The sequence below is a fragment of the Topomyia yanbarensis genome, chromosome 3 (genome assembly GCF_030247195.1).
Source record: "Topomyia yanbarensis strain Yona2022 chromosome 3, ASM3024719v1, whole genome shotgun sequence".
Taxonomy (NCBI): domain Eukaryota; kingdom Metazoa; phylum Arthropoda; class Insecta; order Diptera; family Culicidae; genus Topomyia; species Topomyia yanbarensis.
In genome coordinates, this window is record NC_080672.1 from 60,314,407 (window position 1) to 60,341,233 (window position 26,827).

At 38.6% G+C, this 26,827-nt stretch overlaps 1 protein-coding gene and 1 long non-coding RNA gene across 9 annotated transcripts in view; both read left to right on the top strand.

Moving 5' to 3' along the window:
• LOC131692912 (choline transporter-like 2) overlaps positions 1–26,827 on the top strand; it is a 99,232-nt gene that overhangs the window by 57,045 nt on the left and 15,360 nt on the right. For 4 of the 6 annotated variants that reach the window (XM_058980310.1, XM_058980309.1, XM_058980312.1 and 1 more), the window contains exons 3-5: positions 22,386–22,508; positions 22,574–22,930; positions 23,144–23,430. In XM_058980310.1, the coding sequence (XP_058836293.1) occupies positions 22,386–22,508; positions 22,574–22,930; positions 23,144–23,430 (767 nt within the window). Of the gene's footprint in view, positions 1–1,827; positions 2,032–22,048; positions 22,284–22,385; positions 22,509–22,573; positions 22,931–23,143; positions 23,431–23,784; positions 23,868–26,827 lie in introns of those variants that run through there. The other 2 variants (XM_058980308.1, XM_058980313.1) reach the window with 2 other exon arrangements.
• Positions 2,029–11,249, top strand: LOC131692913 (uncharacterized). 3 transcript variants are annotated; one of them, XR_009306103.1, is made up of 5 exons: positions 2,029–2,355; positions 2,413–3,153; positions 3,205–3,422; positions 3,492–3,600; positions 3,664–11,249. It is a non-coding gene; the product is annotated as an uncharacterized LOC131692913 (long non-coding RNA). The 3 variants fall into 3 exon arrangements; XR_009306104.1 differs by having other exon boundaries at positions 3,205–3,416; XR_009306105.1 differs by having other exon boundaries at positions 3,255–3,422.

Genomic DNA, 26,827 nt, shown 5'->3' on the forward strand with positions numbered 1-26,827 from the left:
ATGCTTCTCTACGGTGCTGGTAAAGTAAAAACCAAACTTGAGTCGACCCCTCAATACATTGATTCATTGAAAAATATTTCGAATAGTTTATCGTACATTTTACCGTGGGAAATCCATACACTTTATGGCGGAGAATCTATTAGCAGCTGCGATTCAAGTCATCGAAATCGAAATGCGGATTGCATAACTGCATAACTGCATCTCGGGGATCGCTCGCTCGGTTCCAACGCCGCCAAGCGCAGCACCTTAAACTATGTGCAATAATAACTGAAGCCCTCCCGGAACCGATTGATGCCGACAAAGACCCTTAAATGTGGGACAAGTTGTCTTCATTTGTATTTACTTCACAGAGACGGTCGTATATTTAGAAATAATATTCCCTAACAGTCTTACCTCGTACAGTACTGTACACAAGAAGACGTTGAAAGCAAGCAATAGACAATGAGCTGTTCGAAAAATTGTGTTCAGATGAAGATATATAACCATACTGCCAGTGGACCCTTTGTTCAAGTCTTCATTACATCTTTATAAACCCGTTGAAGCGTGTCAATTCTGTTCTACTGTCTAATTAAATATCACACATCTGAGAAATTTGTGTCCATAAATGATGCCCCGGAAAGGGTCTTCCATAAAAACTTAAATAAATTCAAAGTGTTACTACCAACTAATATTTTTTTTAAAAGTGTTACTACCAACTACTACATCATATCCACCTAAAAATCTCGTGTGGAATTGTTTCGTTTTCAAAGACCCCGCCCTGGTCATGCGGACAAAGGTGATCTCGCCCATCGTTCTCATGTCACTTAGATCACGATTGATGGATATCGTCGTCGCACATATGTGATACTGAATGGATAATTTATATTATCCACCCAAGTCAGTCGATGGCGGAACGCTCCGAGTGATCGTTGTGGAAAGATTAGCATTCCCGGCTGAATTTAAAATTGTGAGCGCGGAACCGCGCGAAACAATCGACTTCAAGTTCCATCTGAAAGCACCAACTGGACCGTGTTAAATCGGCTTCAACCGCAAACAAACGATCGTGAGTTAGAGTGACAGTGCTACCTGTTACAGTGCAAACTGTGTGCGATAATGCGAAACAGAATAAAACGATCAGTGCATAAAAACATGTGACAACCGAAGCAAACCGGTTCGTGATGACCGGAGTGGTTTACCATTTATTAGTCATTTTTCTACGAAAAGCATTTCACTACCATTGAAAGAAATCGAAGCAAACCGCGGACCGCGGTCAGTTGCATTACTGCTATCTGTCCAGTTTTTCGCATACTATCCAGTTGTCTATTTTGCGATACTTATTGTGATTCGTACCTTTCTTATCAATACCAATTAAATCTGTTCCTATTCATTCAGGGTAAGCTTTATAAGCTCACTGCTAGGAGAGTTGACTGTCGCAAACAAAACGCATATTCGCTTTGTTATGAACTTCCACAACCAAAGAGAATGATTAGTCAATTTACATAAGTACCACTAACTTGATTCCAGCGAAGTGTGGACATTATTATTTGTCAACAATTCTTTCACTTCTGACTGTCTTTTCGCGTATATATTTACACTTTGTTGGGGTTAAACCAAATAGAACTAAATTCAATAGCATTGAACTGGCTTTCGTCACTGTGATTTTTCATTTAACAAATTGCAAAATCAAATCAAATTGAAATAAGCTTTTGTATAAAAATCTTGACAATACATATTGGATTAACCCAAACCCTCACGGTGGACCCCTCGTGCCGATCGGTTGCAACCATTTGCCCCAATGAAAACACAGCCCACCAAATGAGCTGCTAAGTGGTCGCAGGTCGCTGTAGTCGTTCGCTAGTCAGTCAGTGTAGTTCCTCGAACTCGTACGGTGTAGGAGGAGTCCGTGAAATCTGCCAGTGCCTAGGTGACCACGGTTCGGTCGCGTGCTCTTGCTTCCGTCGTTCGTCGTTTTGTGCTGTCTTGGCTCGCGAGCTGTCGAGCAATTTGACTTAATTATTGGCCTAATTGAGGATTAATTGAATGCGCGCGGCGGTCGGTAACGTTGCAAGCGATGAATGAATAGTTTGTGTGTAGCTTCTGTCCATTCGAGGAATATTCGATAGATGGACATGTGAAATGTTGCTTGTTTTGGATTACGCGTTACAGCGTATTATTGGACCAAACAAATAATGTTTGCTATAATTAGGTCTTGTAGTTACTGTATGTGGTAGTTCCAACAGCTATATACGGCTTTTGCAGTGAGCAAATTTAAGCAAACAGTTTGTTGTTGAAATTGCATGAATCTGCTGATCTGTTAGCTTTATTTGTTTTATGTTGAATCAATCATCTAAGGATCGTGGCTTCTAATATGCGAGGGTAATACGCATTGTTTAGTCTAAGTTAAATGATGGCATATCGTTACTGTTGTGTTAGCTTATGACAAGCGCTCTTTACCACATTTGAGCTTGAGCTTGTGCGACCACCCCTGGCTGCTACTCCGTTACCAATCTGTACCAGCTGAAGTTGCACAGGGAATCAGTAGATAATTATGCATGGGGTAGCGAAACATCTTTCAATGTGCAACTCCTGGTAATCCTGGAATTAGACCGATATTTGCTTTTGCTAGAGGCCGTATATACTACTGCACACTCCACAAGTATCACGGAAAGAGGATATTTGTTAGTAAGTATAGAAGTTCATGATCGACGCCAGAGAGGTGGCTCCACTATCTGGACTAGATATCAATCCATCAACTCATGGACCGGGGACCAACATCTTTACTCCCCTTCCGAAGGAAGACGCGACCACAAATTTTTTCACCTCAGCAAAATTTCAACGACCTCGACTGGGATTGAACCCAGGCCAACTGGAATGAGTGGTGGTCCCGCTTACCACTCAACCACCGGCGCCGTCACAAATACGTATTCACTTTACAATTTGTTACAGTTAGTCAAATCCAATCTGACGCTGAAGACGTATAGTGATCTGAATGATTTCGCTATAGCAGGTCTATTAGTTCTACTACATCAGGAAGTATTTGCTGTCAAACTGAGTAGATACGTGAATACCAGCTACCATTTGCCCAAACAAATGCCGTCAGTTAGTAGACTTTCGGATGGTCTACTAGGACGAGGCCACCTTTGAATAGACATCCTTTACCTTTCACTGATTAAGGTAAATTCCTCGTTTCATGAAATGCAGATTAAGAGATTAGGAATATTCCAGCTCTACCATAGAGACCATCACAGCTTCCCTGTTAGAGTCGCTATTTTCAGAAAACACCAAAGAAGAATTAAGAGAAAAGCTAGCACAAGTCCAAGTAGATGTTGACACTGAAGGTCAGCCTGTTGATATACGATAACATCGAAGACTGCATATCAAGAAGACTGGTAATTCTGTCCAGAATCTGGAGACAGTAACAGCCACGCCACTTGCAGGTAAAGGTAGTACTTCCCATAGTGATGCACACACATCTACACTTTTACATTGAGCTTCCTACCTTCCTCCAACAGAAACGATGCAACCCCTGTCGCTTCTGGTTTGTATAGGGAAAGGAAAGAGATATCAGTCTTCCTAATGTGTAGTCTTCGACAACATGCTGTGTTTCTCAGTCTTTGGCAGGTTAGTTGAAACCCTATATTTTACGATACAGGGTTAGCTCAATCTTAGATGAATTTTTTTTAGGTTTCACTCAAGGAAGTCACCTAGGACAATGGATCGTTGGTGCATTCGATGTGTGCCGTTGTTTGTAAAATTGCTCTAAAAGTTTAGAACATTTAGAAATGGGAAACCTCAATTTGGCGATAGCAGTAGTCGAATATGAAAACTTTTTAAAGTATTTTGTTGTTTCTAAGCAGTACCGCTCGGTCTATTTATTTTACAGTAGTTCGTAACATAGTTCCGAGATATTCCTAATGCAGAAGGAGACAAGAAAAATAATGCACAGTTACTGAAAAATGCATCAACGTCAACCCGGGTGCTCGAAACAATCCCGTGTCGAGTTCTATTCTATTCTATTCTATTCTATTCTAACCCTTACACAGCCAGTATTGAAAAGCATCCTGGAAAACACCGCAGTTATTCTTTAGTGTTTTTTGTCAACATTAATATTTGAAACATATTATGTGTAATATGTCGCAAATATTAAAACGGCCAGGCCTACTGTGCAGAGTTGGGTTAAAAGGTGTTTCAAAACTATACGGCAATTAATTTATTCATTTAATGAATAATTTAACTAACGAATCGTTTTGAATCTTGAATGAGGAAGAAACGAGGACAACCGTACCGACCGTTTCAGTTTATAGGGGATTGGGATATATCGTTGGGAGTGACTTGGCTAAGAAGTTTAATGTCACTCCTTTGGTCCTTGGGGATGGGGCAGAGGGATTTACTCCTTGCCCTGGCTAATAAGCCTAGGTTAAAGCACCTTTACTCGCTCTTGAAACAATCCCGAGTCGAGTGATTTAAAAGTACGAACAAATTCTCACAACTTGCCGCCAAGTGCAATCCGAGTGTCGTAGTGGAAAGGTTTTCTGTCGACCGCGGTCAAAGGTCATTCGGAAATCAAGGCTGATCGCAGTACCTCAGTTTATGATTTGACAAAAAACTGAATGCTGTACTGTACAACAAGCTACCGAGCAAGTAAACAACCGAGCCTCGCATAACAAATAGCGTTCAGAACGGGTCCGTAGGCTGTACGACCACGTGCTGATAAAACTCGGTGTGATTTGATTGACGATGAGATATCGTCGCTGTTGTGCTATCTTATGACAAGCGCCATTTAGCACATTTCGAGAAAAACGATTTTTAAAGTTTGAAATTGAATATCTTGAAACTTATAAATGGTATAAACAATCAAAAAAAACAATTGATGCTTCTATCTATTCTGTACTAATCTCTCAAATATTACAAAGATCGGTTGACTATGTTGCGAGTTTTTACTATGAATGTAAACAAAAGTTGCACTCACACATGTCATAGGCGTGTATTGATGACAAAATTTGTATGACGTGTTATAATCGTGCATGGAAATTTTTCCATAGGAAAAAATCATCAATTTTTTACTTTTATTCATATCTTTCGGTTCATTTGGTCTATAAACAATCGGTGGGATGCATTTTAAAGGAAATGAGTCAGGGAATCTGGAAAAAATAGTTATTTTTGGTTACAGTGTTGCCAAATATGCTATATTTTCAGTTTAAAACATAAATTGTGTTTTTCACACAACTCTTGTATGTTTCTATTGAAAATTTTTATGCCATTGTGTTCCTCAAATATTTTTACACATAAAAACATCTAAAACTTCAATATAACTTGAGCAAATTCCTAGATACAGTGATTTGAAGCAAAAAACTTACAATTTCTCATCATGTTTCTCGCTATATCTAAGCAACCACATATAATTTCAAAATACTGAAAACGCCACTTTGTAGAGTTTTTTTAGACAAGTAATGTAGCATATCTAAATCAGTTTACCCCGAAATGGCGTTTGTCATAAGATAGCACAACAGCGACGATATATGACATTTTAAGCAAATCCCTGGGCTCAATTTCTACAAGGTTCATACTCAACGTAATGCTCCTAGAAGATGCGAGTTTGTTTTTTGAGTAAGAGAAAAATAGGATTTGGCAAGAGATCTATTTTTGTGGCAAAAAACACAGCTGTTTGTGATTGATAAGACCATGCACTCGGAATCATTTAAAAGGAAGTGCCTCTAGGCGTACAATGGTACAACGAGTTAGTTCAACCCAAAAGAGCTGAGTCCGCTAAATTGTTACCAGTTCCATTTAATAGACAAATCTTGGGCGCCAATGAAGCGCAAACTAAAGATAAAGAGAGCATTTAACATCGGCTTTGAATGGATGAAGAATAGGTGAAAGCAGCTAACATCAACAAAAAAGTGCGAGAATTTCTTTGAAATAACAATTAGTTCAGTGAAATGAGGTTATTGCGTTTGTTTAATTCTTGCAAAACTTACCGACTGAAGAAAGGGTTTCGGAGTTATGAGTACTTTCAACAGAAAGGCCTAATTATAAGTGTCCCGGAAAGTTTTTTTTATCCTTTTAATTTCGTACTGCATCACAAAGGAAGCAAGCTTCACAAACTGTAACATGAAATATAAATTTAATGTACGCATCTAAAAATAGTCTGCGTCTGACAATTATGTTATTAGTAGAATTTCGTCTTTTAGACACTACAATACTATTTAAGACTTATTGAGCTTAGAATGTAAAAATACAAATATTCCTGAAGTTAAAATGTTCGACCCATTTCTATTAGTTACTGTATGAAATCACACCGTGGTAGTTGGTGTTAAGAATTGTCGTACCTATTCGTCTTTTCCTCACGATCATCCCTGGGTACAATAGCGGTGACAGCGATGCAACATGGAGGAGAAGTGGGGGATCTATTCCATTTGAGATTTGACAGAACTGCTACATAGATGTTTTCAACGTCGAGTGCCGAGAAAATGTCTAAAAATATACCTAATTCAAATATTATTTTTTGGGAAGACAAACTAGCAAAAGGAAAAGCGACAAAAAATATGAGTGGTAAACAAACTGAAGCTACAATTTTCACGAGAACATGCAATAATTTTAAGCGGCCCAAAATAAGCATTTACATGGGATCCCAGTGAATTTGTTCTTGTCTTCTGCCTCCGAATGCCACACGACCTCTAGACTGGGTTTGTCCGTAGCAAGGTTAAAGTGGTTTCAACCTCCTAATAGACAATAACCCAAACCCCTTCGCATCTTCCTACCTCTATATGAGATAAACCCTTACTAGATTCGAATGATATCAGTGCCTCCTACTAAACATTTCAGCAGTAAAATTTTTACGTGGTGTTTTCAATGATGCAACGAAATATATAAAACAATCAAAATTTTATATAGAATTTGTATGGGGTTAGACTTGCTGTTCTTTACTAATTACCTGTAGTAGCAGCTAGCAAACCAGTGAGGATAAAAAATGCATTTCTCTACGCATTTCATTTTATAACAACAGCACATAAACACAAGCACTATCACATACTCTGCTTTTAAAAACTTAAATCACTGTTACTTTTATTTCTTGTAGATACCTATTAACTCTTACTTATCTGTTGGAAATTTTGTTCACCAGCAATTGCAAATAAACATTCGCCTTCAAACACGAAACTGGCTCGGTACATAACCGGCAGCCGAAAACACCGCAACCCTGGTTACACCAAGCAACGCACAAATCGATGCTTACTTCGATTTGAACCCATATTCGACAACACACGACCACCAAATGAACTACCATTTTTCACTATTTTTTCTTCGCTCCATCGCTTACCTACCTTCTCCGCTAAGCGGTAGCAGCAATTGCTGTATGCATGAACAAGATCGAACAAGTCGCGCGTGCAAAATGGCTTCTGTGATACTAAACATAAACTTATAAACTAAACTTCGATATAACGTACCCTCGATATAACGTACCCTCGATATAGCTTCACTCGATATAACGTACATTTTTCCTCGATATAACGTACATATTTTAAAAATTATTTTTCTGGTCCAAATTTCTCTTCAATAACGCATGTATTCCATATTTTAAGAATTGAATATGTTATACACAATCTTAAAACCTACTAATTGGGCTTCTATTGAGTATGTTAGCAATTGGCTACTTAATTGAAGGTTTCGAGAGGTTTTTATCCAATTTAATTTGCGTATGATCGTAGTTTACCAAAAGCAACCATTTATCTCAATAAATAATACATGGTCAGTAAGTTCTAACTGGAAACAAAAAAAACTAGAATTAATAATATTGGTGTGGCCATTGATGGATGGTTTCGGGACGGCGAAATCTGATTCTATGGGCTGAATTACAATGTTTAAGTTCCATGGAATGCTGCAACAAAAACAGCATGTGAAATGCAATCATACTTAATAACAATCAGATACAGTTGCTTCACGAAACCCCGGAGTTAGGTTCTTCGAATTACAGATTCTTTTTATCATTCTCGACGTGTGGCTTATCAAATTACATCAACAATATGATCTACGAATCATATTGAAAGTAATGTGGACATATTTAACTCCGATATCGCATATTGCGGAATTCAGTTCCCTGGACCGATGATTAATTTTAAAGCTTACCTTCATGTCTGGGCCACAAAAAGAATAATTACATGGAACCACATAATTTTCTTAAAAGAAAAGTTGTTTCACACTGCTAAGTAGGTTAGATTTTAAAAATTAGTTACGTTTTGTTAAAAGCGGGGTTTACCTGATTTCCAACACAACACTTTTACTCTGCATTTATATGGATTTGCAATTTAATATTTGAGCTGCCGATTCTCCCTTTTTCGGCTCAAAAACAAGATTTAACCTGTTACTGGCTGGCATATGGCCAGCCTTTGAAAAGCACCTAGTCCCTGGTCAAGCCACGGGGACCGTCTGGGGTGGACTCTCACGGTCTCTTCTCTGGCTAGCTCGATCGTGAAAGCACGAAGGCTTTCAGGGTCGGCTCCGCGGTCTACTTTGGGATCAAGAGTTCGGATAGTAGTAATTGAAAGGCTATTCCTCACTTTAATCTTATGTATTACTCACAATTGGTGTGTATGTGTGGGTGTGTGTATCGGGATGCACTCGTTTACATGTGGTCGGCCGACCTGCTGCTGCTGCTACTGGTGGGTATTGGCTGAATGTGCGCTGTACTGCTCGTTGCTGCTGTAGGTGACTGCTTTTGCGTTGATAACTTCGGAGGGTCTCCCGCCCTTGACTGCATACGACTCCGAAAGCGAGAAAAGGGCCGCGAGTGCGGTTATACGGTGAACCAATTAGCGAGTAGGGATCGACTCTTGGTCCTTCTGGGAGATATTGTGTTGCCGCGGGTTTACTCCAAAGGCGTAGCTTGGAAAGGGCTCTAGCCCGTCGCAGCTCCGAACTTGAATGCGTACGACCTCGAAAGCTGGAGAGCGTCCGCGGGTGCGGTTATGTTTAATTAGTCGGTCAAAGCCCGACGCTTTGTTTTCCGTAGTCCGGAATCAGTCGGAAATTTAATGGGTCCTAGCGTGGTTTTGGAGAAGCTTGGGGTTAGGTCACAATATTTCTCGCTTGTTGCAGTTATATTTTTATCTTAATTTACCTGACTGCTATGGTTGAAGCACGTCCAATATACTTCGGCTTGAACTACCGGTTATTTAATTTTCACTTTTAAAATCAAACTTGCTAATATCGATTTTTAGCGACCGTTCACGTTGGTTGTCTAGATGATAAAACCTTGGCTTCAATACTTTACCCAGCTTCTCCCCACGGATGTTCTATAGAACGTTTTCAGGTGCATAGTGCAGCAATTTTCGCGTAGTGCATTTGTGGTGTGTATAATGTCTGTTTTAGTACAATTATTTGAACTGCTCGTTATACATATTCCTACGGAGTTTTTAATTTTAGTTTATTTTATCCCTAATTTTAATTATTTCTAGTTCTCTGACAATTTTTAACCTATTAGACTATAATCGATTTTACAATTAACAACAATATAATATTATAGATGATATCAATAATAATTAACTCATAAACGCATGCCCAACCTAACACGTATATACATGAAAATCACCATGAACGCTAGTATGACTGTTTTCATGATTTTTGCTTCTCCTATAAGGGCTTCATAGGGTGTACGATTCGAAACGGTAACAAACCCTCACAGTAAAAAGACACACTTTTTTCACTGCACTACGCGTTAGAACGCACCACAAAGCGTTCCGCTGAGCACAAAACACTTGCTAAGCTAGAACTCCTATTAGTGATAAAAACACTACCGAACCTAAAAAAAATAACACGGATACTGTTTACTGCGCTGAGAAAGAACAGGTTTGAAAAGTCAACCGAACCGGAACGCGATTACTGATGAGCTCTATGACAAGCGCCATTTACCACATTTTAAGAAAAACTATTTTTAAAGTTTGAGATTGCATATCTTGAATCTTATAAATGGTAGAAACAATTCAGAAAAGGCAACTTATTCTTTCATCTTTTCTGTATTATTCTCTCAAATATTACGAAGATCGGTTGACAATATTGAGAGTTTTATTGTGCGTTGCAGGATAATCGCTCGATATGCGATATGAAAGCTCAACTCAGATAGGCGCGTGAAAGCCGCCTATACAAATTCATAGGAAGCTTTTTCCTTGGAGCTTTCGAAAAGCACAGGAGGCAGAAAAATAAACAAACAAAGCAAGAGAATACACTCTACATTTATTTTTAATAAAGATTGCTTCTCACTCCTATAGTTCACTTATGTTCGACTGTCTCATTGGTTAGTGACTCCACTGAAATCGGCTTGCGGAGCAACTGCGGCTATATTCTATGCGCCTTTCGGACGCACGCAATGTGAGACTTTATTATAAGCGCGACAATAACTAAAAATGTAAACAAAAGTCGCACTCTCTCCTGTCATAGGGGTGACAAAATTTGTATGACGTGTCATAGTTGCGCATGGAAAATTTTCTATACAAATAAAGCATCAATTATTAACTTTTATTCATATTTTCGGCTAAATTTGGTCTAGAAACAATCGGTTAGATGCATTTTTAAAACATTTGGTCGAGGAATCTAGAAAAAATAGTAATGCATGCATATTTGTCTTTCAAAAATTACTATACCATTGTGTTCCTCGAGCATTTTTACATATCAAATCATCTAAAACTTCAACACAACTTGAGCTAATCCCAAGATACAGTGATTTGAAGCAAAAACCCCATAATTACTTATCACGTTTCTCGCTATATCTCAGAAACCAAACAGAATTTCAAAATTCTGAAAACGCCACTTTATAGAGATTTTTTAAACAAGGAATGTGGCATATCTAACACCAAAATTGCACTTGTCATAAAATAGCACAACAGCGACGATATGCGAACAAGAGATGAGCGGGTATGGGATTTTTCGCACCCGGACCCGACCCGAACATTATTTATCCGTCCCCGGATTTTATAAAAATACAAAACCCGACACGTACCCGGCATGAAAAAGAATTCGAACCCAAACCCGACCCGAATCCGACCCACACTCGCATTAAAAAAATTAAAAACCGTACCCGACCCGAACCCGATTTTCAATAAATAAATTTAACCTATTTGATTCGAAGGAGTAGGGGAACCTGAGGCGTTGGCGGGATTTTAATTTTTTATCTCTTTGATTGAAGAATTGAACGCTCGGTAGTATGCGTAGGAAAAATTGTGTGCAACTTTGCCGCCGATTATTTCTTATAAAGCATTCATTAAACTCTAAAAGAATAAAATCAGTCGATTTATTAGATTATCAGGATTCAAATTATGCAAAATAGTTTGTGGAAAAACAATTAACCGGACGGGATGGTGCTTTTGAAAAAGTAGCTATAGTTTTTTTCACTACGCAGTTGTGTTGCGTGCCCCGGGACAATTCGTGTGGACGCTCACCGAAAGTTCTTTGAACCACAAGGTAGATTGTAGACTATTGAAAAATAAAATCATTCACGTAATTGATTTAAACTCATCGTAAACAACAGAAACTCCACAAAATTAAGGAACTTCCCTTTTTTACGTTCCAAAAATTATTACCCATCACGGTGTCTTTATTCAACAACTTAATGCAAAAAAATTCAGCATCTCTGAAACTTCCGGATATAAAAGAATGGACTCCATTTCATTTGCAACCTGTTTCAAAATAATCGGTCGTTATTTGAAGATTTTTTCGTGAAAACCCAAGTTTTAAGTTGAAACTAGTTCACATTTCTGCCCCTAGATGGTGCTTTAGACATTTCAACAACATTAAAAGTGAGAAACTGATAGATAATTTAATTGTCTATAACTTTGTTAACAACTGGAAATCGATCTGGAATCATCCTGAAATGGTGTTCAAGATTTTGACAAGGTCTCAGATTCACAGTAAAAATTCATTTGTCATGAACTTCAATCGTTCGATTTGAACAAACCCGAAGAATCTTTTGACATCATTAAGAACCCTAAGAAATCTTTTTCAAATTTATAATAATAATAGTAACATAAGTGACAGTGAACAAAAATCTTTGAGTTTTGCGTTCAAGATTATTTTTTGGGCATATTTGAAGATTTTCATGCATCTGAGAGTATAGCTACAAGTTTTTTCTTATTTTGTTTTCAAAAGGAATACATTTCGCATAATCTAGGATAAAGACGTTAAAATCAACTGTTATAATTCACTTTGAGAAATGATTCTGAAATCGTTACTCGTCCAGCATGGATCACAACAGCAAACGACAAAGAAAACTTCGCATCGAACCATCTTTGTTCATCAAGAAAAGTCAATTTAGTGACGATTTCTCGCATAATCTATAGGACATGGCCGAAAATCCAATCCAATCCAATATACTTTAATAGGAAATTTCGAATTAATCGTTACATGTTAACCACAAATTTGAACAGTTTTCAAAAAACAAAAGAAAATAGATTTCGTATACTGTTGATGTTTGCGTTCATCTAGAAACGGTTAGTCCCAACATTTTTTTTCTTGAAGGAACTTACAATAGTTGGCTTAAACGACCATAACCTAAAGTATGCGACATGTGTTCCTTTCAAGAACTACACCTTACGTGAAGTAAAGTGAGTAAAGCTTTACAGCTAAGCAGTAGGTACTCTCTGATGAATGGAAGTTCCCTCGAATTTATCGGGAAAGTTTGCATACGTGAACTAAAAGCAGAAACAGTTTTTTGTTTCTTCCAAACACCCTAATTTTGAGTAGATCAATTAGAATTGTCGACAAAGAAGTTGCAATGAATCCCGTCAAATATTACAATTCCACGAAATGTCTGTTTATGGAGTTTATTGAACTTGAAATATTAGAATTGAAGTCAAATTTGATTTACAAAAAAGGGGAACATTAGGGAGCAGATTCATTCAAGAATGCATTAGTTATCCCCGAGTTCAAGCGAAGAAACGAAAAAGAAGTCAAAGATATGTTATTGGAAAAGCTATTTCAGCATGCAAAATCACCCAACATCTTGAAAAAGAGCATTAATATCGTACAAGTTTGGTTCACACTTGCCTATCTCTTTTTTTAAGGACATCAATGGTGCCCTACATAAGGTGGAATTTGGAATTATACTTTTCAACTAAAATTCGAAGCACTCAAATTCCTCTGAATGCACTGTTCAACTAAACCCAACTATTGGATAATAAAATATGTGCGTGGAATTTAACTTACAAACACTAGGCTCCTAACACTCCTGCGAAACTAAATTAGACATAACTTCGTCAAAATCTTAAACAACTTTTCTGGATAATTTCAGATCGATTTCCAGTTGTTAACAAAGTTGTAGACAATTAAATTATCTATCAGATTCTTACTTTTAGCGTTGTTGTTGTTCGAATGTCTAAAGCACCATCTAGGGGCACATATGTGAACTAGTCTCAACTTAAAACTTAGGTTTTCACGAAAAAAAACTTCAACAAAAAATTGCTCTAGACCCCCCGACGGATTGTTTTGAAATTGGTTGCAAATGAAAGGGGATAGTCCATTCTTTCATATCTTGAAGTTTTAGAAATGCTGAATTTTTTTGCATAAAGTTTTTCTACCAAACACACCGTGCCATGAATTCTACAAAATAAAATGAAATGCAACATATCAAAACATTTTACATAATTTGAGGTAAAATATGAGAGACAGCACCATGTCCCTAATACAAGCGAATATAAAGGAACTCTGCAAACTTACGCCTTCCGCGAACTAGGCCCGGGCTCTGCTATTATAAGTTTATCTTTCGCCATAAGTCTTTACATGTGAACGAAACCACCTTGAAATGAATAACATTCACAATTTTCATCGGATTTAAACTAATGAGGGCTGATTTTCATTGGTTTTTAGCAGGCTTTGAATTCCACTAAAAATAAGATTTTTGGAATTGCTTTATCTTGCCCAAAATCTTAAAAAAACATTCATATTTCTTTAAAAATGAGGAAAAATTAAGAAAAATGCCAACAAACTCGTAACTAACGTCAGAACCACTAGTCACACCAAATCAAAATGGTCAGACGACCAAAAGTACATTCATTCACCTTTAATGTAATTTTACTAAACGTACTTTTTATTTTAAAGTTGAAATTCATTTTTTTTAATCTAACTTAAAAACTGTCCTACTGTAAATGTTTTGCACTTCATTTTTGAATTCAGCACACGATTTTACATTACTGCTTACTGAGTTCAGAAATTCTGTAAACTAGTGTTATGGTTTTCAAAACGATCCGTCTACGTTTCGTTGGAATAATTAAAACATGCTCATTAGACCGGCAACAATTTTGTCTTTTTTTTCGGTACAAGAGTTTTAAAGTTTGTATGTGAAAATATATGAAAAGTAGGTAATAGAAACAATAAATTCAGTACAAACTGCCAGTGCCATTTTGTGCTTCCCAAAATCTGCAGATATATAGCTTAAGGTATAAGGATCAGCATTGCTGAAGACTGCAAATTGATGCGATTTTGCAATACAAAGATATTGTCAAATAAAGTGATGTGTTGCCTCTATTTCTCGCACATGCTCAGAATAGGAATTTTCAAAAAAATCGGTTGGTCTTCAAAGTTGAATAACATTATCAGGGAACCTCCAATCAATATGCAGTTTTCAACAAAGCTGTCCGTTATAAAATAAGCTACGCGACCATAAATTTTGAGGTATGCAGAGTTACCGTGGAATTTTTTATTGGATTTTAGGTTTTTTTTTCGAGTTTCCATATATATTACTATAGAAACTTGAAACCTCTTGTGGGTAAACTAGAACTATTGGAAAAAGCACATATTTAGCATATGATCTGTGCATCCAATTACCATTTGAATTAGCAGTGTTCCAAAAAAAAGTCAAAATTGTTGCCGGTCTAATGCTCATTGCTTAATCTGCCTAGAAATTAATTAAGGTGTTCCCCGAGGAAGCTACTAAGGTCCACTGATATTTGTTTTATTCATCAGCGATATTTGTTCAATAAGCACTATACTATACTAAATGAACAGATTATGACTCTATCCTACGCTCGAAAGATAAATTGAAGTAAGTGACGCTAGATCTGAATTTTCGCTTCGCTCTAACTCACATTGTTCACGCCAATTCCATTACTAGTGCCTCCTATGAACGAACCTAAGATTATTGATAATCGATAAAACAGAAGTGCACCCTTATCAATGAGATGAATAACAAATCAACCACTCAACGTTGTTATTGATAGCTAGAAATACTTTTTTCATTCAACTGTCGTGATATTTCTTAAACAATGAATGAAACCGTTTGGTCATGACAACGAATATGTTGGAGCGCCAGGAAATCCAGGGCACGGCACGGTATCCTTCAGCCGTGAACCAGCGAGTAACATTCCTTAGGAAAGCCTTTCATCTTTTTTATCACCAGTCACCTGACACCGATCCTCCCTCGATATACAATGCGTTGCCAATAGTATGTGAGCTGTCGGAGTATTATGTTTTACAAACATCCCCGTACCTTGTTCATGTTTACCATTGCGAAAGCGAGAGATTTTGTTCTTTTTGCTTTGTGTAACAGGTGGGAAGTATGTTTATTTACCGAGACTCTGTGTGCACGATATGCCAGGCAGCCCAAAGTCAAACTTCCACCAGCAAGCAAATTAAATTATAATATTTGTCTTTTTTTGCTACTACAACCTTCAAGTATGGTCATGAACGTTGGTTGCGGCTTAAAATGGTTCTCAGCTCGACGAATGGCAAGTTCCCGGTTGGAGGTGATGTCACATTGTAAGTTTTGTTTAATTTGCTCTCCCAATTAAGATATTTCGACACATTCAACGCATATGTGCTACTTTTGGGGTGACTATATAAGCGATCGTATTACTTATGGGACGCAGGCAAAACGAATCGGCTTATCAGATCGATTAGTTTAAGCTTCTCCACTATATACGCGTTGGTTCTTTCTACGACAAATATATCGTTTTGTATTCACCAGTGTTCGTTGATTTTTAAAAGATAGAAGCGAACCAAAAAACCTATTGGAGGAACTGGGGGAAAATGAGCATGCTAAGTAATTTCAGTTCTTTCTACCTAATAGTATTTGGTTTTGCTAATTGTCTTATTGGACATTATTGGTTTATATTTAGGGGTTTCAGAACACAACATAAAGAAAAAAAATATTCCGCGAACTTAATGGTTTCATTCAGCTATTTTTCAGTTCATATACAATATCTTGAGTATTGGATTTGATATTATTGCCTCGTAAAACCGTACCGGGTGGCTTCGATTATTATAGTAACTTTAATCAAGGGAGTCACAGCAATTCCATTTCAAATGACTCACAAATTAAACACATATTAGTTATCACTGCCCTAATAAAGTCGATAATGAAGGCATACCGTCAAACTCAAAAAGCATCAAATTAAAACAATTGATTTCATTCCAAATTTCTGTGATCCTCGAAAATTTTGCGAAATCTCCGATTTCCAGAAAATATGATTTTTGTAAAAGGAACATGTGTAACTTCTAGTATAAATGTGGAACTTTTGTTTCTGAGCTAAAGGGTTTTACGATCGAAAAAATGGGTGGGTAATGTCAGCGACATTACCAAAGCGAACTAGAATATACTTTCACCATCGAACAAAATTAGTTTACTTGGCCCGCTTGTAATCGTATAGTACGGACCAATCATGGTGCGGATAAAAACTACTTTCACGAAATCGATTTATTATTATTTACACTCGTACGCCAAGTTGACGAAATTGTTTAATGTGGCCAAATAAACTGTGTATTCATTTTCTTCAGCGTTCGCTTCTTTGTTGGTGGTGCTTGTTGTTGGTTTGAAGGTACTGGGTGCAATCGTTTTTGAGTCAGTATGTGTTACTGTCTGATCGACAGATATTGCGGCAGTTTAGCACGATTCTTTTCTCCAGGTTTTGGTTATACAGGGTGGCTGTTACGATGTATTACCAGCTTCAATCCGGCACATCTATCGAACTTGTCATGTGAACTACGTTAAGAGGTTACATATGTTGACGTCGGCAAAACAAATCGAATTTTTAGGTTCCTAAGAATGTTATCTCAAATTTCTATATAGATCGCAAAAGTAGACGCAAAGTTATAGCGTTTTTCATCTTGCTCCCTTACGGAAGCTTATAGTTGAAATTTTTAACGCGATTATCTCGAAATCATGTTTTCCCAAAAACGTCTTTGCGGTGACTACGATTGAGGAAAAAGTTTTCAACCGATCTCAAAACTGTTTTTTAAACACTTGTACAAACAATTTAACTACGTGTCCTTGAACGATTCCATGTTTTCGTCAAAATGTTCATATTAATGTTATGATTTTTTTGAGATATTTTTCAGGTGAAAATTGTGTTTTTTTTGCGAAAACCTGTCCCCGTTTCCAAAAAGAAGAAAATAATTTTTCAATTAATCATTCAAGGACACATCGTTACTTTATGTCTTTAATTGAAAACATAAAACTTTTTTCAAGGGGAAAGTTTTGGGGGTTTAAACCCATCACATGAGGGTTTGTAATTACGTTTGAAAATTTATTAACTTCCAGTTCAGGAAAAAAATTATATTGCGAGCCGTTTTGACAAATAAAGTGTCATTTCAGTGCGGTCACTCTAGAAACAAGTCGTTGAAGAACCCAAGGAAGGAGCTTTGCGAAAGTGTTTGAGATAGGATGTAAGTCAAGTTGGACGGCTTCTCTGGATCGGTTCACGTTACGACAACTGTGAGTTGGCATGGGGAAATAGTCGTGCGACTGTTGCTGTGGATCACAAAGTAGCATAAAGTTTATGCTCATTAATTAACCATGAATAATGCGCCAAGTGAAAAGGCTGAAAGAGCTGAACAGAGGTCGCTTGATGGGCAAACTGCGAACAATCGATGAAGCTTGAAATTCTACGAGCAGCGTCAAATCTTCACTCAGTCTACTTTCTACTTCTGCCGCAGTCAGACGTACAATCGAGCCAAGTGAACAACAGGCCTCTTGATCTAGTGTGCATTGTTTCGAGAACAAAGGGAACATAGAATATTCTTGTCATCATGAGTAAAGTTGACGGAAAAGCTCTACTACGACTTAACGCTGCGGTCGTTGACTTTAAATTTTGTTTAAAACGATCGAGTTTTAGTGAAGTGGAATACCTTCTGAAGGTAAAAATGCAACTTAGACTTACGGAAGTGTTGTACCTTCAGTATCATCATCTTCGCAGTGCAGTGTTAATATCATTCAACACGTCAGCACAAGCCGAGCGTTTCGTTTTGAAGAACAACTTTAAACACGTGGTTGAAAGTGACAACGTTGGAATTAAGATTCCCGTATATATTGAGAATGATTATATAGATGTAAGGTTATATGACCTATCACCTCGTACCCCTCCTGAGCCAATTGCAAAATGCATGTCGCAATACGGAGAAGTAGAATCCGTTACACCTGATACTTGGAGAAACTTCTTCCCGGGTACTCCTAACGGCGTTTTTGTAGTGAGGATGCGGGTTGAAAGGCCTATACCCTCCTACTTGACAATAAAACTCAAAACTCACGGAACTACAATTATGCAAACTACACATGGGGGCAAACTCCTACGTGCAAGTATTGTAATCAGACAGCTCATCATGGAAAACCTTGCGCGGAAGATGCAGAGGAAGACGCATCTCAACCGATTGCCGACTCATCTACGACAAACCAACCCAAAACAGAGTTTTCAACACCAATGCCTGAACCACAAACGGTCGCCAAATTTGTGGCAGCAGTTGCACAGACCATAATGACAACCACAAAAGAAGCATCCAGTACCGCAAAATCAACTGTAAGCAACATTGGCAAGGATAACAATAACAGTGACGGATTTACGCTGGTCAACAATAAGTACAAGAAACAGGGAAAAACATCTGATCGCGGACACCAAGCCGGCTTCGACCTGGACGTGAAAAACAAAAAAGAATTAAATGACCCCCCAGATGCAGATTGCCAGCAAACCCCGCGAAAGAAGGTCTCCGCTCGCAATAAAAAGTTGCGCGGACGAGATCCAATATTATAATAATATTTGTTTATATTTTTATTTTTACATTTGTAAACACATAAAAGACCCACGGCTCCGTTAAGCTACCGCTATGATCCGTGTCAAATAAACGAATTATATAAAAAAATCCTCACTCGTGAATGTTAGTCGAATAGCTTCGCGAGGCTCACACAGGTTTCTTGATGTATGCATAAAACATATGGGATTTTCGATTGATTGACACCGGTGTAGTGGATTGCACTGGTTTTGCACTTTCTACCAGAAGTGTCAATGGAACATACCCAGTTTTCTGCACTTCTGCTAGAAAGTGCAAAAACGGTGCAGTTTCAGTGCACTCCACTACACCGGTGTCAATCAATCGAAAACCCCAATACTATTGATTTTATGACTGCATTTTTATTGACAGCGCGCGTTACGGGCAGTTTTGAGAAACCCTTGAAGGAAGTGTTCTTTGCGACTTAAATGCTAGCTGCGCATTTTTACAAATCTCGAAACCCTTTGGTTATTAGCCATTTAATAAACGGTAGATTATCTAGCTATTTATTATATTCTGCGTATCTGAAAACTCGGCTCGCGTGTATCATTTTCTAAGCAAACAGAAAAGATTACAACCGAATCATTTTTTCTTGTGAATGGCGAATGAACGGTTCGTGATGCGATTTGTCCCATACTTGGTTGTGCGTAGCTCAGTTACACCGAAAAGGTTGGACAGCGGACTAGCAACGGAAGCTACGGAGGAAACACAAGAAGTCGGAGAAAATCGGGATATTGTAGTCTGGAAAAAAATCACCGGCGATGATCTCTCCGCTGACAGCTAAATGGCTCGCAAAAATGGGCAACGGTATTGGAAGAAATACCGCCCCCAAGAAATTCTCAGTCACAGCAAGCAGATAAATAGGAACAAATAGGACCAAAAAGGATAAAACCCCTACGAAAGTGGTTGTAAAGAGGTGTAAATCATTGTGGTCGACACCTCCGGACTGGTTTATGTCTCAACAGAAGACAATATTCGCAGCAGACCTGATCAGTTCAGATATACCGCGAAGGTTGTACAGCAAGCAAAAAAGCAGCAATGGAAAAAAACATAAACGATTAACACAAAATAAAAAGAGCAAGTGCACAGTCCCTGCTAAAGTACTAGAAACCAATCCGACACTACCACGATTCAGCAAACAGCGATGTCTGTTGAAGAATTGTTCTCGATAACAGAAATTTATCCAATAACTGAACTGGACTGAGTCGATTGGTACACAAAACTTGGCCTTCCAGGCCTCGGAAAAAATCTTCAAGGTCTTTCTTTTAAAAGAAACGTAAAAAAATCAAAACCCTCTCCTCGATAATTTTCTGCGCACAGGCCTGCTGGAACTTCAAACAGCTTTCTGAATAGGAATGGAAAGGTGACAGAGATTTTCAAACAGATTAAGCTGTTGAAATTCGCAAGAAAATATCTCATGTAGCGGGCCATCTGTTCCTGTGGTTTAAAGAGCGACATTTACATCGCTACCGGGATCAGCAATCAACAAATTTATGTGTAGGTGTGCCTGGAAAAACGTCTATTACCTTTTCTCAAAAAATACATTCTGTTTTGGCCGGATTTGGCATCTTGGCATTACGGAAAAACGTTCAAATGGTGTCCAAGGGTAAGCATTTTCTCAACAAGCCTAATAGAAAAATATTAGGCAATCGTCAAGCGGAACCTCAAGAAGACATGAAAGTCAGTTACTAGCTGGTTGCAGTTCCAGGCAAACTGGCGTTCTACGGCTAGGAAAGTGATCAAGGAGGCTGTGCAAAACTTTATGGAAGGAGACAAATAACAGTCCCGGAAATTCGCATTCGCTGAAAAAGAAGCTCACTCAAATAGTTTTTCTTTATTCTGTGTGAATAGAACTTGTTACTATGTTTTAATTGCCGTAAGGTTCTACTGTATCGATTTTGTTGGCTATTTTCGGCAAATTTGAGACTAAGAGAAACGAATACCATAGACCATGCGGTAGACTTGGGTGCAACGCCCAACTCCTACTCTGCAGAAGGCAAAGAATTCTTCACATTTCCTTTCGATCATGCCCATATGAGCCTGCCTAGTTCTAGTTTTCCGGTCTAAGTTTATAACTGATTCGCTCTAGAATACCTATCCGTCTTTCAATTTCATTGCTTTCGTTTCTCTTAGTCTCAAATTTGCCGAAAATAGCCAACAAAATCGATACAGTGAATAGAACTTGCAAACGAAACATGATTTGAAAAAACAAGTAGGGCAAATAAATGTGATTATTACCTTCGTTTTGACCACTAACAGGTATTAGCTTAAGAACTGAAGTTATTGCAATTGATCTGATTGGATTCCGACGGTGCAGTGCTGCCAGGGGACTTTACGTTGGCTGCGAAAAATGAAATTTTGAGATATCTTCCATATTTTACAATGTTATTGAAAACTGATAAAACCTATCAATTTAGACTGTCTTCAACTACGTTTTCAGCGCAATTGGACTATTGTAAATATTCTAGAATTGCATTGTGCTTTGGAAGGTAAAAATTGAGCAGCTTCTAAGACTGCGATTGAAGCACCTGTCTTCATAGAAACGGTTTTTCGGGTTTCTTGAACCTATCATTTTCAAGGCGAAATAGTTTTGTATGCGCTAGAAAAAAGTTGGGCATGAAAGGGTTAATAAAAAATTAGACTGTTTTACACACATTCTTGTTCAACCAAATGTTGATCGTTGCACCCATTAGTTAGCTGAACCAACAGTTTCATGACTAGTGTGGTAGTTTGAAGTGATGTAAAAGTAAACAGCACAATAACAAACCCCAGACAGCGTCCCACAATCCCCTTACGCACAACCCAAAATACCCCTAAAAGTTATGAGTTGGCAATCCGATACGAGTTTGTTTATCAGAAAGACGCCAAACACCACCTCGGGAACGGGAATGACTGATAACGTCATTCCTTTATCACGATAATAGGTGGAAATGGTGAATTATGTAGTGTTGCTTCAGCTGTGGTGGCATCTGGTACCCTACTCGTACTTATGGATTTAATCTTGTACCTGGCGTACGATTTCAAGAGTTTTGATTGTTCTTTGACAATACAGTGATTAGTACCAGCATTGCATCGAAAGATTGGAAGATATGAACTGAATGCAGTGACTCGCGAAATGAGTTCATTTATCAACCCTAGTGTTCGTCAACATCGTTGTGAGTGTATTCATGAGCTGCTTAGATAAAAGTTTTAACAATTTATCTAAAACTTCAAAAATATGGGGCTGTGCTGCGGAGGTGACCGAATAGTCGAACACACTATTGATGATGTCTTGCACCCATCGGAAAGTAAGCTTCGTCGTTTATTAGCTCTTTTTTATTAGTGAAATTTTGCTTTTTCCAACTGGGTAATTATGAAAATAACAATTATTTTTTTACTTTTTTTGACAGGTCATCCACTAAAGTATGATCCAGAATTTAAAGGACCTCTGTCAAAGCGATCGTGCACGGATATTCCATGCCTGTTACTATTTTTCCTCTTCCTTGTCGCCTGGGGAGGCGTGGCATACTACGGTAAGTGAAGGCTAAACATTCATAAGCCATGTTTTCATTCATAACTAACAGACACACTTTTACAGCTTTTGTCAAAGGCGACTTGGATCGGCTGCTGGTGCCGACGGATTCGAACGGACTCAAGTGTGGCGTCGACAGCGAAGTGCAGAAGGAACCCTACCTGGTATTCTTCGACATATCGGAGTGTGCGAAACCCGATGTACCGTTGTACGGTTGTAAGACACCCCAGGTGTGCGTCAGTCAATGTCCCACCGAAGATTTCGCCTATCGGGCCGAAGACTGCAATGCCAACTCGTTGGCAACTATCAGGTCCAAACTGATCTGCGATCATTCCGTCCAAAAAAATCAGCTAAGCTGTGCGGAAATTCAACCCATCATCGACCGCGGACGGTGCGCTAAGTATTATCTGAAAAGTGTTCCGTGTGAGTATTGATCAATATATAAAGTTGAGTTTAAAACCCCCCGCTATTCAAATCCCATCCTGTCTAGTATTCTGCATTGCTCGTGCGATGTTTAGATGTTCGTTCGTTCCAAAAATATGTGACTTAACAATGTATCAAATTAACGATAGTTCACTAACCTCAAATGGATGATAGACGAATGCGAAAAAAATCATTAAAAAACCTTACTTCCAGTTGCGAAGCGTTGCATATCCAATCTTCCGGACACCGAGTGTCCGTACATTCCACCCAAGGTACTGCAACAGTACCAACTAATACCGTCGGAGGTGAACTTGAGTTTTCGAAATAGTATCACTCGCATGGGTAAGCAGCTGTCCGAACCACTGCGGCAGGATTGTGCCAAACAACGTCGGATCGGTCGTCAACTGCTAGTCGATCGGATGACTAAGTTGCAGTCTTACTTCGCTCGCTATGTAGACAACGTACTGTCCCACATCACCAACGATACCCGCGTCCATCAGGTTGGTCCCGCGTGTGAAATCGTCCCGTGGCAGCGGAGGATTAACCGTAGGAGAGTTAGCGCTAACCAACTGCATGATACAGTTGTTTGACTGTGTGGACTTCGTGGACTAATCGCTCGAATGTGTGTGTGTGTGTGTGTCGTTCAAACCCTTAGCCCATATTCTAGCTTTCTATCCTTGTATGTAAAAATTAACCCATTTCAAACTAACAGAATTTATTTCAGAACAAAACACTGCTAGAACGTAGTTATTCTGACTTCTGTCTCACTTCTGTCATCTTTTTTATCTTCATGCAAATCACGCACCCAACCATTTCTGCTCGCCCTCGTATCGCCCGAATCTGCCTGCGTGTAGTTTCGAAACGTTGCCTGCCAGCGCTAGGAAACATTCGACCGGATGTCAGCGATGCTGTCGCGAATATCAAGCTTTTTGCAGGGGTAGGTTTTTGTCTGATATTATATAAAATTGAAACAACAACAAGGTTAACGCGCCTTGTATCAACTTTATCGAAACATTTCTAATCTAATGAGGAAGGGGGCGTGGTTCGCTTCAGAACTTACGGTATCGTAGTCCATTTCTGACCGAGAAGGAAGGGAACATAACTAATAATCTGGAATTCAGTAAACAAAAATAAATCTATTCTCGAATTCGTGTACAGGACCGTGAACAAATATCATGTGTTTAGTTTTTCCAGGGTTGTACTTAATACTCGTAAACTTTGTCTATAGTAATATTTAGTTGATTTAGCTGATCACTATTTTTCTAGTTGCTTGCGTGACCTCGTGTACCGGTATAGGAACATGTACCATGATTCTTAATTGTTGAATTTTAGTTCTCAATTGAAGATTATTGTTTACGATCGTTAATAATATATTGTGAACTGATTCACTAAATTGAACGTATCAGTTAATTTTTGTTTTTACATTGAAAATGCCTCATTGAAAATGTCTTATCTAAAAGCATACTATGTCACGATATTGCATCATTATTTTGAACGCTAATAACTCTGTTATTTATGCATGGCTTTCAGTCTACCACCAAACAATACGGAAGTAGCTCAAATTATGTTCTTTTGCTATATGGTTTATGTACTTTTATAGTACACTATTGAAAAACCTATAAAAATTAATAGATAATGTAAAACATGCAAACTCCCATACATGAGTCTGTATATTCCGGGCAGAGCCGTCAATAGGGACCTTCATCAAATTTATAGAGATTATAAATTGTCGCGTGTTTGAGTACCATCATGACTATATCGTCCGAACAGTGCAGTAAGCAGTAGACGCCATGGCAGTTCTGCAACCCGCCCACAGTTTAACCGTGTACAACGTGCAACGTCCACTGCGTGTGCGAAGTTCATCGTGCGCTGCGCGAGTTAAAGCGGTACATACACGAAAATGAGAATGCGATAGGGTCGAGACGTGTACACACAAATGATTAGCAGTGCGTGGGTGGCAAGGTAGGTAGGGTGGGTTTGGATTGAGCTCAACACTGCAGGATGTGACGTGTTTGCAGCTTGCGAATTGGGATAAATTTATGTATTTTTATGCGGTTGGGTTGACGGTGTATTTTCGGCGATTTGTAGGTACGTATGGTAATGAGACTACTGATACACGTTTCATATTTTAAATATGCGTAATGCGTTTTTCATTAATGAGGTACCTGTACCTCACCATGCGCTGTAGGTATTTCTAAAGCATGGGCGCACAACTTCATTTGCGCCTACTAAGAGGCGTAGCTTTGTTGTATATTTTCGTGGGCGAAGAAATTGAGCTATGTTAGCGCAATATCAGTTTTGATATATTTTTTAAAATGTTGCGAAGCTAATCTATATCAAAAGTAATGCCATCCGACCAAGGAAAAACGCGAAGTGCATTTTATTGTTATCACAGATTTGCAAGCAGTAGGATTTTAAAACAATCGAATTACTTAGAGCATATTTAGAAGCGTAGTATTTAGTAGCGGTCGGCGATACTAAAAAACCTGTTTTAATCCACCTAGCAGTGCAGTTGTGCCTTTCTCATTTCCCCAAACTATAACTAATAATCAATATAATTGTGGAATTGTCTATTACATTCTTAGTACACTTCGCACCTATACACAATGGCTCGCCAACCACGAACCTGATGAGCTACATGTCGACGGTGACACACTTGAAACAAAAGAAAATGTCATATTTAGTTAGCCTAATCAGCGTTTGTTGAATGTTGTCTGCCTGTTAACTAATTTTGATACGCAGGGAAGGGTGTGTGAGGAGGGTGAAGAACCTACGAACGAACCACTCCCCAGCTTAATTTGATATGCCTTGTGATATAGTGGTGGTATGAAGATGATGTGGGCGGAGGGAGGTATACGAAAGATGGATGGGGTGGTGGTCTGAGGGGAGTGTAATTAGGGGTGATCTAAGAATGGGTTTAAATGGGGAGGGGGTTATCAGCGAAAGGGGAACGGGTACACCGGTAGCTACGCGCTTTTTAAACTTCAAAAGCCTCATTTCAGTCGAGAAGGTTGGCCGAGATTAGGTTGGTACCAGTTTATATGGAAAATTTCTGTGTGGTCGCACTCTTAAACCCGTAACTCCAGAACCGGAATTTAGATAGACACAAAATTCAATAGCAGGCGATGGGAAGGTTGTACTTTTCATTTGAGACTAAGTTTGGGCAAATAGGTCTAGCTATCTCTGAGAAAAATGAGTGACATTTTTGAGTGATTGCATAACCCTTTTATACGAGAAAGGCAAAAGTATCGATACTTTCGTGATGTTTTTATTTATTTCGATATTGAGTATATGTATGGAACGAAAAGTATCGAAAATTTCGCAGCCACGTAGCCAGAAGGGGGGGAGGGGCTAGGGAGCTAAAGCCCCTCCCCATTTTTTTTTAATTAATTTAAGAAAAGCCTGTTTTAATCAACCTAGCGGTGAAATTGTGCCTTTCTCATTTCTCTAAACTATGGCTCAGTGGCTGGTTATGTTCAACATAATTGTGGAAATGTCCATTACATTCTTAGAACTTTTTGTACTTATACACAATGGCTTACCAGCCACGAACTGGATGAGCTACGTGTCGATGAGTGTTTAAAGTTGAAACAAAAAATATCATACTTAATTAGCCTAATCAGCATTAGTTCAATGTTATCTGCTTGCTAACTCATTTTGTCATGCGGGGGTGGGTGTGTGAGGACGGCGAATTTGGTATGCTTTGTGATATAGTGGTGGTTTAAAGATGATGGGGTTAAGAGGAAGGGGGGGGGGGGTACACGGGGTGAATGGGCTGGTGGTCTGAGGAATGATTTAAGGGCATTTTAAAGGGAGGGGAGTGAACAGTAGAAGGGGGATAACCCCTCATCGTATACCCTCAACTACGCCCCTGTTAAAACCTTATGTCAGTAAAAA